The sequence below is a fragment of the Sander vitreus genome, chromosome 4 (assembly GCF_031162955.1).
Source record: "Sander vitreus isolate 19-12246 chromosome 4, sanVit1, whole genome shotgun sequence".
NCBI lineage: Eukaryota > Metazoa > Chordata > Actinopteri > Perciformes > Percidae > Sander > Sander vitreus.
The window spans coordinates 33,011,927-33,024,437 of record NC_135858.1 but is presented as its reverse complement, the minus strand read 5'-3'; the positions used below and the strand labels follow the sequence as shown (position 1 = coordinate 33,024,437).

Sequence of the window (12,511 nt, the reverse complement as noted above, 5' to 3'; positions counted from 1 at the left end):
ATAGTCTTGGCAGTGCATTTCCAATTTCTGTAGCTCATAAGAATGAGAGATAGGACTCATTTTAACCTACATGTCAGAAGACAGAATGTAGACTAGAGTCTGCATTGAATGTTTGTTTTGACAGTAAAACATACATGCTCACCAGTCCACATGAACATACATTACATTACATTACATCATTTAGCTGATGATGATTTAGCTGACGCTTTTATCCAAAGCGACTTACAATTGCTATATATATCAGAGGTTGCACGCCTCTGGAGCAACTAGAGGTTAAGTGTCTTGCTCAGGGACACATTGGTTGATGTATCGCAGTGGGAATCCAACCCAGATCTCCCACACCAAAGCCATGTGTCATATCCACTGTGCCATCACCACCACCACATACACTGGCTAACTCCATATTCTTTTCTGGAGTGAACATGTTACGCCCTAACTACCTTTTTACTTTTCTTTCCTATTCTCTTCCTTAAATTTTGTTTCACTATATTTTGTGTTTGTATTGTATTGAAACAGCAGCAATGATTGTACTATTGTTAATTCATTGCTTACCCAACAAAAACAAACATCTCAGATCTCTGACCCGAACGTCACGTTGGGTCAGCCGCCTGAGTGAACTAGGAAATTGGTTATTATTGCTCCTCCCGAAACCAAGATTCCAAGTGTCTTTCTTTCTCTAAAGTGTGCTTTTCTGTCCTCTTTACACATTAACCTAACACACGGACACACATACACAGATCAGCTGGCGGCCACCCCCATAGTCACGCGGTATTACAACAAAGTTTCACTACCCGCCCTCTTGGGGTTAAATAGCCTGTTTGTGTATTTCCTCGAGTAGCCATTATGAGCCTCAAATCTTGCAGTGTCTCATCCACCATCTTGATCTCACGTGGCTTAGCTACCCCCCCGTGATCTCATCATCTCCCCCTCTTGCCTCCTTCCTCACACACACACACACACACACACACACACACACACACACACACACACACACACACCACATGTTTGCTTGTTTTGCCTTTGTTGTAGTTGTAACAAGCAAATAGGTTTATTGATTGAAGAACGATTGATTGAAGATAATTTGGAAGTTAAATAAATTCTATTATACTTATAAAGAGTCGTTGTTTGTGATTATTGGTGTATATGTTGTAGTAACAGCTGGTTGAACAGTTCAGTGCTCGAATTTCACCCTTCATTGTTCACTTTATAAATATAAGATAAATAAATCAAATTAATTAAGATCTGTATTTTCAAAGAGAACACCACCCATGAGACTGTTTTCACAGTTCAGTTATTGGTCCCTGATTCCAGGGTGGTGCCCTGTTTTGATTGTTTGTCAATTTGATAAAGTTATTAATACACATATTCTTCTTTTTTTTATATTGATAAAACATCTTTGATAAATTGCTAATAATTGAATCTGTACTATCCTAATTCCCAACACTTGTGTACTCCTGATTTCAGTTAGTCTATATGTAGCACTTTATTGGGATAGTTGCATCCAGATACTAGGTTTAATTATCTCTGTTTGAATGACAGCACACTCCCTCGCAGAATGATTACACAGGAGTTTAAATGGCTTGTAGTCAAAATAAAAGTTCCTTGCCATGATGCACTGGAAGACAAAACTAAATTGCCTGTCAAACCCTGATAAAGCAAATTACATGAAATACTGATGACTGCATCAGACCGAGCACCAGACTTTGCTGGAACACTGCACAACAGCCATTAACCTTTACATTCCTCATGTCTTGCAGATTACAGGATAGCGATTTGGAAATCTGGGACTGGGGATTTATAAGAAATACCACAAGAACTTCAAGTGAATCCTAACAGAAATGAATGGAAAGCAGTAACACGGCCAGACAGCCTGAAAACCACACATTAGGTTTTCAGTGAACCCCTAGAGCAGCCCACTGTCAGTGAGAAAGAGAAGCTCGGTACTGCGTTCAGTGCTCATAAACCCTGACCTCCTGTCCACTCACATGCACCTTGTTTTTGATTTATTACCCAGGGTGTCCTCCATCAGTTCTACTACCTAATAATAAGACCACCTTAGGTCAGACAGAACAAGGTGTGACATTTGAGGGATTCAATCTGGAGCTGAAAAAAGGAAAAGAAAAAAAAGTGTGACACCCATACATGTATGATCACAAATTGTTATGTTTGAAATCTGATTATATGTATTTTTTCCTCCACAAGGGGGAGTATCGTTAGGTGAGCGCTAGTTTTAACAAAGGCCGAGGCTTCCGTCCCTCAGACAGAGGACAGCCTGCTGAACGAACACAACTAATGTATCCTGTCTCTCCTTTTCCTGAATCAAAACAGGTTAGTAAGTGTGTGTTACTACACCAAAATATGTTTCGAAGCACTATAAAACCATTTGGAACATTATCTGAGAAAGTTTGAGGCAGAAAATGTGTGTTTTATTTGGGTTAGAAACTTGTAATTTCTGTACACTAGCAGAGTTTTCCTAGCTCCGTATGTAAATGAAGTCACAAGATGTAATGTAATGTCGTACTTATTATTTATTTATTTCTACTGCAACTCCTTGACATTGATAATATAAGTGTGTATTTGTAAAAATGTATTGTTTATTAAGGTTTGATAAATGTGTTATGCAGGGTGAAAGGAGAAGCAAGTTAATATGCTTAACTACAGCTAGTAAATGTCATAGAACACATTAAGATTACAACAATGTTGGTAATATTCAGTACTGTGTGACTTAAAAACAGATTTGTAAGTTCATAGAATATACTATGTTATTCCAGTGGTTAAAAATATGATCCTTTTGTGTTGCAATGTGAATGGCAAATTTGTGAAATAAGTATCCTGTCTCTCCTTTTCCTGAATCAAAACAGGACATATTTATCTGTTAACAGGTTACTCATGCTTGAGGCCTGTAACAAAAGCACAAAAGAAGAGAGCTAGGGAGTGTGAGAACTTACCTCCCGTCTCTGTCCCAGTCGAATACGTCCACCTTGACCGTCCTGAAGTGAGGTGAGATGAGGGGATGGAGGTGAGACAGACAGAGGTGAGAACCAGGGAGAGGAGGAAGAGTGTGGGGGTGAGATAGAGAAACGTCAGAGGGAGAAAAAAGAGAGCTCAACAGTTTTGCAAAAAAGGTTAGGAAGTAAGCTTTTCTTGACCTTCATATCAAAGGATATTTCACATTTTAAAAACCACAAACCACTATAATGTAAAGGATTCCCATTGCATGATTCATATTCAACCATGTCAGTTCAGTTTATAAAAGAAGATTTTAAAGGAATATACAAATATATTTAGTACAGATCCTTAAATACAATGACGACTTTTACGACTCTTATTTTCCATATATAACCCTGAGTGGTATGTATAAGTCGCTCACTCTTGTGCTCCACAGCGGACACTGATAATATTCGGAATGCTCTTTGTCATATATGCCAATAGCATAACAGAATATTAAATGACTATTAAAGCCAATGCTTTTCAATGCATCTCCCATCAAGTGTTCATTAAGTACAGTATACACAGAACATCGTATAACCCTTTGCCAGTGGCAAAAAAATCCACATACACTCACTAACATCTGGCTTTTTTCTGGAGTGGGAAATGTTATAATCGGCATTTACTCCCAGAACAAAGGACTGTGCAGTAGGCACAGGTTTTCTCGGCTCTAGCTACGGAGCTACAGCAGTGATGGAAACAGGAGACTGGGTGACGGTGAATGCAGAGCGATCGGTCTGAGCAGAGGAGAGTTTAAGTTTATTAGCGAAGATTCCAAGTGAATGTACAGCAGAGTTTGCCATTTTGTGCACTGTTTAAGGAAAGCTGCAGCAGGACAGGAAAGGTTGTAGCTGATCCCTCTCACCCTGGACACAAACAGTCTGAACCCATCCCCTCTGGTAGAAGGTTAGGGTCCATTAGGACCAAAACCTCACGCCATAAAAACAGTCTATTCCCCTCTGCAGTCTGCCTTAGCACCAAGGCCCCGGACTCCCACTGACACTCAACCCCACACAGTCACTATACTTTGCACTAACCTCCATCCTGGACTATACATCTGCCCATTGCACACAGTGCTTAATTAAACAGCTATTTTGTATATATTTGTCTCTGTTTCTTTCCTGTTTCTGTATGTATTGTTTATTCTAATTAATGTTTAATATGTTTGTTTGTATATATGCACCAATCACCAAGGCAAATTCCACATAGGGTAACTACTGTGGCAATAAACTCCTTTCTGATTCTGAAAAGGCAATCATCACACCTGTCCCTGAGAAACCTTGTCTATTCTAGCCTCTGTTGTGATGAAATGTATGGAGAAGCTCATGGTGAGCAAACTACGGCTGGATGTAGGCCAACAGCCAGATCCTTTCCAGTTCGCATACACCCACCAGCAGAGGTGGAAAGTAACGAAATACATTTACTCACGTTACTGTATTGAGTAGTTTTGTTGTGTATTTTGTACTTGTACTTGTATGTATTGTATAGGCCTACTGAGTAAAAAAAAAAATTAGACTAACGAAAACCGAAAGGAAGAAAAAAAATCGCGCCCGGAACCACTACAGTGACGAATGGTCAGCATTTAGGCTGCCTACCAGTCACCAAGTCTTTCTGTAGGAGATTGAGAACGACATGGAGGTGGTTCAGGCAAGTTACAATGGTTTAGAGACTGTTTCAGTAGAAATGCTAGCTGAAACATTGAATTCTGCAATGCAACTAGCAACCCGTAGGACAACGTGTGTAGGACACTGGCTAAGTTAATTCACATACATCTAATTAGCTCATACGGGCTACTTAGGTGTGCAGAAGCTAGCTGCTGTGGGTGTATACATTTGTATAGATGTTTATACATTTGTATAGATTTTTCTTTAATTAAAAACAAAATAGTTTGGGATTTATGACCCCTTGTCCTATTTTGACTACATGGGAGCGATTCGCCCCGCCCCGTTTTACAGTTTGTTTTAAAGGAGAATTCCGGCCAATTTTTACATTAATCTTGACGCTATAGCTACGCGAGTACTTTCGATAGAAAAAAACCCGACCCGAATCAGTGCAGGCAACACGGAGTAGTTGCAGCTACGTACTACAAGCGTCCCCTGAGCTAAAACGGCAGTTGTCGGGGAAAGTTTTAGAGTGCCTTTGTGCCTCTTAACAGACACAAAATGCAATTAATATGTCTGTGCCACATGAACAGGGCCCTTACGTGTCAACAAGGTGCATTTTCAACTCAGACATTGTTTAAATTCACCTACCCTGTCTTGATCCTGCTGGTGGGTAGCTTGGCCTGTTAGCTGCTAGCTGTTAGCTGTTAGCTGCTATCTGCCATCCTTGATAAATGTGCTCAGCCAGGCTTTTGTAAAAAATCATCACGCAGCAGTTCCGTGTGTATTTGTAGCTCATCCATTTTGTGTGTGATCGATCTGGTGTTGGTGAGTAGGAGGCTTGTCAGTGTCGATCTGTGTGGTAGCTAGTTCCCTTAGCCAGGCAAGCAGCCTTCGTCCCCCTAGCGCAGCCAACAAAAATCCCCTGAGCGCCCAGTGGTCTGGTGGATGTCCTGCATAGGACAGATCATGCCTTAGCTGACAGATCAGCTAGCAAGGCAAGCTAGCTACCGGCAGGATTGAGACAGGGACCAGGGTAGGTGAATTTAAACAATGTCTGAGTTGAAAACACATCTTGTTGACACGTAAGGGCCCTGTTCATGTGGCACAGACATATTAATTGCATTTTGTGTCTGTTAAGAGGCACAAAGGCACTCTAAAACTTGCCCCGACAACTGCCATTTTAGCTCAGGGGACGCTTGTAGTACGTAGCTGCAGCTACTCCATGTTGCCTGCACTGATTCGGGTCGGGATTTTTCGGATCGAAAGTACTCGCGTAGCAATCAAGATTAACGTAAAAATTGGCCAGAATTCTCCTTTAATGTAACTAAGTAACTTTTACTTAAAGTACATTTTAAATGAACTTATTACTTTTACTTGATTAATTTTTTAGATAGGTAATTCCACTTGTACTTGAGTAATATTTCATCAAAGTATTGGTACTTTTACTTGAGTACAATATTTTAGTACTTTTTCCACCTCTGCCCACCAGAGAGGCACTGATGATGTTATCAACAGTACTATAGTGCACCTAGTGACTAAACACCTGGAGAATTCTAGGGCCTATGCTAGACTGTTGTTGGTAGACTTCAGTTCAGCCTTTAACACATTACAGCCTCCTGTTTTACTGAATACACTCCAGCTGATGAATGTCAACCTCTTCATCACTGCGAGGTACCACTCATTCCTCACCAACCGTACCCAGCAGCTCAGGGTGAACAGGACCTGTTCTGAACACTTGACCATCAACACCGGCGCCCCCCAGGGGTGCGTCAGTTCACCAGTCCTGTTCACCCTGTACACTAATGAATGTACATGCAGCACCGCTAACAATTACATGATAACGTTTCCGATAATACAACCACCCTGGGTCTTGTCTGACATATCAGATACAGCTGTGTACAAAACTGAAATCCAGAACTTCCATCCATCCATCCATCTTCATCCGCTTATCCTGGGTCGGATCGCGGGGGTAGCAGCTCCAGCAGGGGACCCCAAACTTCCCTTTCCCGGGCCACATTAACCAGCTCCGACTGGGGGATCCCGAGGCGTTCCCAGGCCAGGTTAGAGATATAATCCCTCCACCTAGTCCTGGGTCTCCCCCGAGGCCTCCTCCCAGCTGGACGTGCCTGGAACACCTCCCTAGGGAGGCGCCCAGGGGGCATCCTTACCAGATGCCCGAACCACCTCAACTGGCTCCTTTCGACGCAAAGGAGCAGCGGCTCTACTCTGAGCTCCTCACGGATAACTGAGCTTCTCACCCTACCTAAGGGAGACGCCAGCTACCCTCCTGAGGAAACCCATTTCGGCCGCTTGTACGGTCATGACCCAGCCTTCATGACCATAGGTGAGGGTAGGAACAAAAACTGACCGGTAGATTGAGAGCTTTGCCTTCTGGCTCAGCTCTCTTTTCAGTCTAACGGTGCGATAAATTGAATGTAATACCGCACCCGCTGTGCCGATTCTCCGACCAATCTCCCGCTCCATTGTCCCCTCACTCGCGAACAAGACCCCAAGGTACTTGAACTCCTTCACTTGGGGTAAGGACTCATTCCCTACCTGGAGAAGGCACTCCATCGGTTTCCTGCTGAGAACCATGGCCTCCGATTTAGAGGTGCTGATCCTCATCCCAGCCGCTTCACACTCGGCTGCGAACCGATCCAGTGAGTGCTGAAGGTCACAGGCCGATGATGCCATCAGGACCACATCATCTGCAAAAAAGCAGCGATGAGATCCCCAGCCCACCGAACTGCAACCCCTCTCCACCCCTGACTACGCCTCGATATCCTGTCCATAAATACTACAAACAGGATTGGTGACAAAGCGCAGCCCTGGCGGAGGCCAACTCTCACCTGAAAGCGAGTCCGACTTACTGCCGAGAACCCGGACACAGCTCTCGCTTTGGTCGTACAGAGGTGGATGGCCCTGAGAAGGGACCCCCTCACCCCGTACTCCTGCAGCACCTCCCACAGTATCTCCCGGGGCACCCGGTCATACGCCTTCTCCAGATCCACAAAACACATGTAGACTGGTTGGGCATACTCCCAGGCTCCCTCCAGGATCCTTGCGAGTAAAGATCTGGTCCGTTGTTCCACGACCAGGGACGGAATCCGCATTGTTCCTCTTCAACCTGAGATTTCGACTATCGACCGAACCCTCCTTTCCAGCACCTTGGAGTAGACTTTACCGGGGAGGCTGAGAAGTGTGATACCCCTGCAGTGGCACACACCCTCTGGTCCCCCCTTTTTTAAAAAGGGGAACCACCACCCCGGTCTGCCACTCCTTAGGCACCGTCCCAGACTTCCACGCAATGTTGAAGAGGCGTGTCAACCAAGACAACCCCTCCACACCCAGAGCTTTAAGCATTTCTGGGACGGATCTCATCAATTCCTGGGGCTTTGCCACTGTGGAGTTGTTTAACTACCTCAGCAACCTCCACCAGGGAAATTGATGCCAATCCCCCCCTCATCCTCCAGCTCTGCCTCTACCATAGAGGGCGTATTAGTCGGATTTAGGAGTTCCTCAAAGTGCTCCTTCCACCGCCCTATTACCTCCTCAGTTGAGGTCAGCAGCGTCCCCATCCTTACTGTACACAGCTTGGATGGTTCCCCCTTCCCCCCTCCTGAGGTGGCGAACGGTTTTCCAGAAGTACCTTGGTGCCGACCGAAAGTCCTTCTCCATGTCTTCTCCGAACTTCTCCCACACACGCTGCTTTGCCTCTTTCACGGCAGAGGCTGCAGCCCTTCAGGCCCATCGGGCCCCTTCGGTACCTTGCAACTGCCTCCGGAGTCGTCTGGGATAACATATCCCGGAAAGACTCCTTCTTCAGTCGGACGGCTTCCCTGACCACCGGTGTCCACCACGGTGTTCGTGGGTTTCCGCCCCTTGAGGCACCTAAGACCCTAAGACCACAGCTCCTCACCGCAGCTTCAGCAATGGAAACTTTGAACATTGTCCACTCGGGTTCAATGCCCCCAGCCTCCACAGGGATGCACGAAAAGCTCCGCCCGGAGGTGTGAGTTGAAAGTCTGTCGGACAGGGGCCTCCTCCAGACGTTCCCAATTTACCCGCACTACCCGTTTGGGCTTACCAGGTCTGTCCAGAGTCTTCCCCCACCTCCTGACCCAACTCACCACCAGATGGTGATCGGTTGACAGCTCCGCCCCTCTCTTCACCCGAGTGTCCAAAACATACGGCCTCAGATCAGATGAAACGATTATAAAATCTATCATTGACCTTTGGCCTAGGGTGTTCTGGTACCAAGTACACTTATGAGCATCCCTATGTTCGAACATGGTGTTCGTTATAGACAATCCATGACTAGCACAGAAGTCCAACAACAAACAACCACTCTGGTTTAGATCAGGGAGGCCGTTCCTCCCAATCACGCCTCTCCATGTGTCTCCATCATTACCCATGTGCGCGTTGAAGTCCCCCAGCAGAACTATGGAGTCCCCGACTGGAGCCCCATGCAGGACTCCACTCAAGGTCTCCAAGAAGGCCGAATACTCCGAACTCTTGTTTGGTGCATATGCACAAATAACAGTCAGAGTTTTCCCCCCCACAACCCGCAGGCGTAGGGAGGCGACCCTCTCGTCCACCGGGTTAAACTCCAACATAGCGGCGCTCAGCCGGGGGCTTGTGAGGCTCCGGGCAGGTGTGGGGATACTCATCCCCACACCCGCCCGGCGCCTCACACCCTGGGCAACTCCGGAGAAGAAAAGAGTCCAACCCCTATCCAGGAGTATGGTTCCAGAACCAAGACTGTGCGTAGAGGTAAGCCCCACCAGATCTAACCGGTAGCCCTCCACCTCCCGCACAAGTTCCGGCTCCTTCCCCCACAGAGAGGTGACATTCCACGTCCCCAGAGCCAACCTCTGCTGCCCGGGTCTGGTCCGTCGAGGCCCCTGACCTTCACTGCCACCCATGTGGCAGCGCACCCGACCCCAGCGGTTCCTCCCACAGGTGGTGGGCCCATGAGATGGAGAGATGTCCGCCACGTAGCTTTTTCGGGCTGTGCCCGGCCGGGCTCCGTGGCAAACCCGGCCACCAGATGCTCGCTGACGAGCCCTCCATCTGGGCCTGGCTCCAGACGGGGGCCCCGGGCTTCCTCCGGGCAGGGTCACTTCATCCCTTCCTAAATACAGAACTTGCGACAAACATTTCCTCATCCTCAATGTCCATAAAACAGAGGAGATGGTATTTGACCCCAAATCTATCGGAGACCACTCACCAGTGGTTATCCATGACCACACCATAGCCCATATTAACTCTTAGAAATACCTTGGCATACACATTGACAACAAACTGACATGGAGCGTCCTAGTACAAAATTTCTGCACTAGGGTCAAACAGCGGCTACACTTTCTTCGCAGGCTGAGGGTCTTCGGTGTCAACCAGAAATTGTTGCTCCTCTTCTACCATGCCGTAGTTGAGAGCATCCTGTGTTACTGCATTACAGCCTGGTTTGGAAACCTCAATGTTCAGCTGAAAGCCTTAGCTCTGCTTCTCTTCATAGTTGTCGGATTCATCCACCAATCCTTTGGAGGCTGGCTCAGGTTTGCCTTGGACCAGCTCTTAGTTATGCTGCAATACTAGCTACAAACCCAAAATGTCATACTTAGTATCTTTTTTAATTTTCTCTCTTAAACTTCAAAAATAAATTAAAAACAAAAATCTTGTTTTTCACGTTATCATTTTTTTATTGTCAACAAATGCCATGAATGTTCATATCTCAATACTGTCCATCTTCAGCTGCCCTGTCTGTGGCACTCAGCCTCAAGCCCATTGTGTCCTACTGAAGATGTAAATCTTTAAAGATGACTCACAAATGTTTCATTTAAAAGAGAAAGAAAGTTTTTATCAAACAAAAAGGAGGGAATAGTGCATTTGTTGGGGACTATTTTCAGCAGTGGATTAATCCACATCTGGTGCTCTAGTGAGTATTTGTGGCAGTGGGATGGTGTGTGTGGGATTAAGTGAAAATAAACTACAGTGCGTGTGTTCATGCATTGATGTGTTTTTATGATACATCTGGCTGTGACACACACATCACTTGTTATGAGATACAATCACTCTTTCATGGTAAGAAAAACATGTATGACACTGAATATTTATTGGTTTTTACTTTAAGGCCCAGGCAGTGTAGTGGTTATTGTACAACAATAATAATGTTTGATGAGCCGTTAGTTCGCCATTATTTTTGTAGGGTCTTACGTGTAAATGTTGCCGTTGCACTACAGAAAAACTAAAAGTTTTGGCTTCAATAAAGTCATGTGATGAAATGAATGTAAGAGGCCAGTTTTGAGAAGAAAAAATATGTGTTTGTGTGGGTTTGTGTGTTTGCATTACTGTACTTCATTATTAGAATTAATCTGAAGTCTGAATTTGAAACCATGGGATTTTACTGTGGCTGCTCATCTCCTCTACAAGGCCCTGGTTTAAAAACAGGATTTGGTTTATTGGTTAAAAAAAAATGGATAAGGTTTAGATTAGGATGAAGTTCAATTTATAGCTTTGATTAATGGTTTATTAAATATATGTGAGATTGCTGCTGTATTGCCTCCATAATGGTCTCAATAACACCAGCACTGGCCTGAGACTGAGAGCACAGCCGATTGCTGGCATTATTCTGACCAGCACCGAGTCCAACCTCATCTTGGCATATTCAGTACGTCCATCATTACGTTTTTACTTGGCTTTACTTCACTTTTGTCGTACCAAAAAAAATTCCCATGTTTTTGTATCTAAGTGACTCATGGGACCTACCATTTTTTAAATGAGTCCAGTATTAAGCAAGACCGCTGCAGCCAGTTATGTAGAACATCAGTAATTTGTATTAATTTTGCACATATTTCTATTACTGCATTTACTATTTTATTATTTCATTCATGCGTGACACAGCGGATCTGTGGCGCTGTTATCATTTTAGATTGAATTCTAGTAGGACTTAACTGATCCGAGTTAATGATACTAGAGACTCGTGCCTCATGAGTTAATTTAAAGAGTCGGGAGAACGATCCGAGTGAGTCACGACTCAAACAGGTTTAGTACCAGTGCTAGTTTGTGTCTTTTAGCTCATAGCTTTAGCGGCAGACTGCTGGACGTCCCGCTGTTTGAATCCTCTACAGTGAAATACAGTCACACTTTTACAACTATAGTTATAAGGCACTATGAGCAGATTATAACACATTATAAATGTGATTAGAATGCATTATAGAGAGAGGCTTCATAGAAAGTTACCGCATCATTCAAAACGACGTGCCTACATTTTATTTTTTGTGAGACATTGCAACACATCTAAATATTATTATAATAATAATATACTTAATGGCATTATTTGGAGTGGTTTAATAAACCGGTTAATGTTAGCACTCTACTTGTAGTGGAACATTACAGTGAGCATGTGTTTACAGAACTGTAGTAAATGGATGGCCGAGTTAAATTTATATGTGTGTATAAATGTGTGTATATGTTTTGTTGAAAGTCACTACAGAGGTGACTACATTATTTTGACCATGTGTAAAAGTATGAATTTTGTCTGAGAATGCGCAGATCAAACGGGAGCAGATCAGAAAAAGAAAAAGCATCATACTAAATTATGACCAAATATACTCATCAAACAGGAAATAAAAAATAAAGTTTTGTCTCTAATATAAGCCTGCTTCAAATAAAGGCCTGGTACCTTCTGCAGCTGAGGTAACTACAAATCAGCAATGGCTGAAGTCAAAGTATATAAAGTATATAAAGTTTTTACAGTGGCTCTCAACCTTATTATAAGCATCGATGCAAATTTCTAATGTAAGCGTACATTTTGTTATATTGTATGTTTTAGTTCCTCCCTTTTTGGAAATCATGCTAATCCAGTGTAGTTTCTTAAGTCACATCGACAGCCATCAGTCTTCCTGAATGCAATATGAAGC

At 44.2% G+C, this 12,511-nt stretch overlaps 1 protein-coding gene across 1 annotated transcript in view; it reads right to left on the bottom strand.

The window, feature by feature from the left end:
- Window positions 1-12,511, bottom strand: part of LOC144516126 (copine-9-like) — a 348,189-nt gene that overhangs the window by 83,432 nt on the left and 252,246 nt on the right. Inside the window, exon 10 of the mRNA XM_078247326.1 lies at window positions 2,949-2,990. Within this exon, the coding sequence (XP_078103452.1) occupies window positions 2,949-2,990 (42 nt within the window). The remainder of the gene's footprint in view (window positions 1-2,948; window positions 2,991-12,511) is intronic.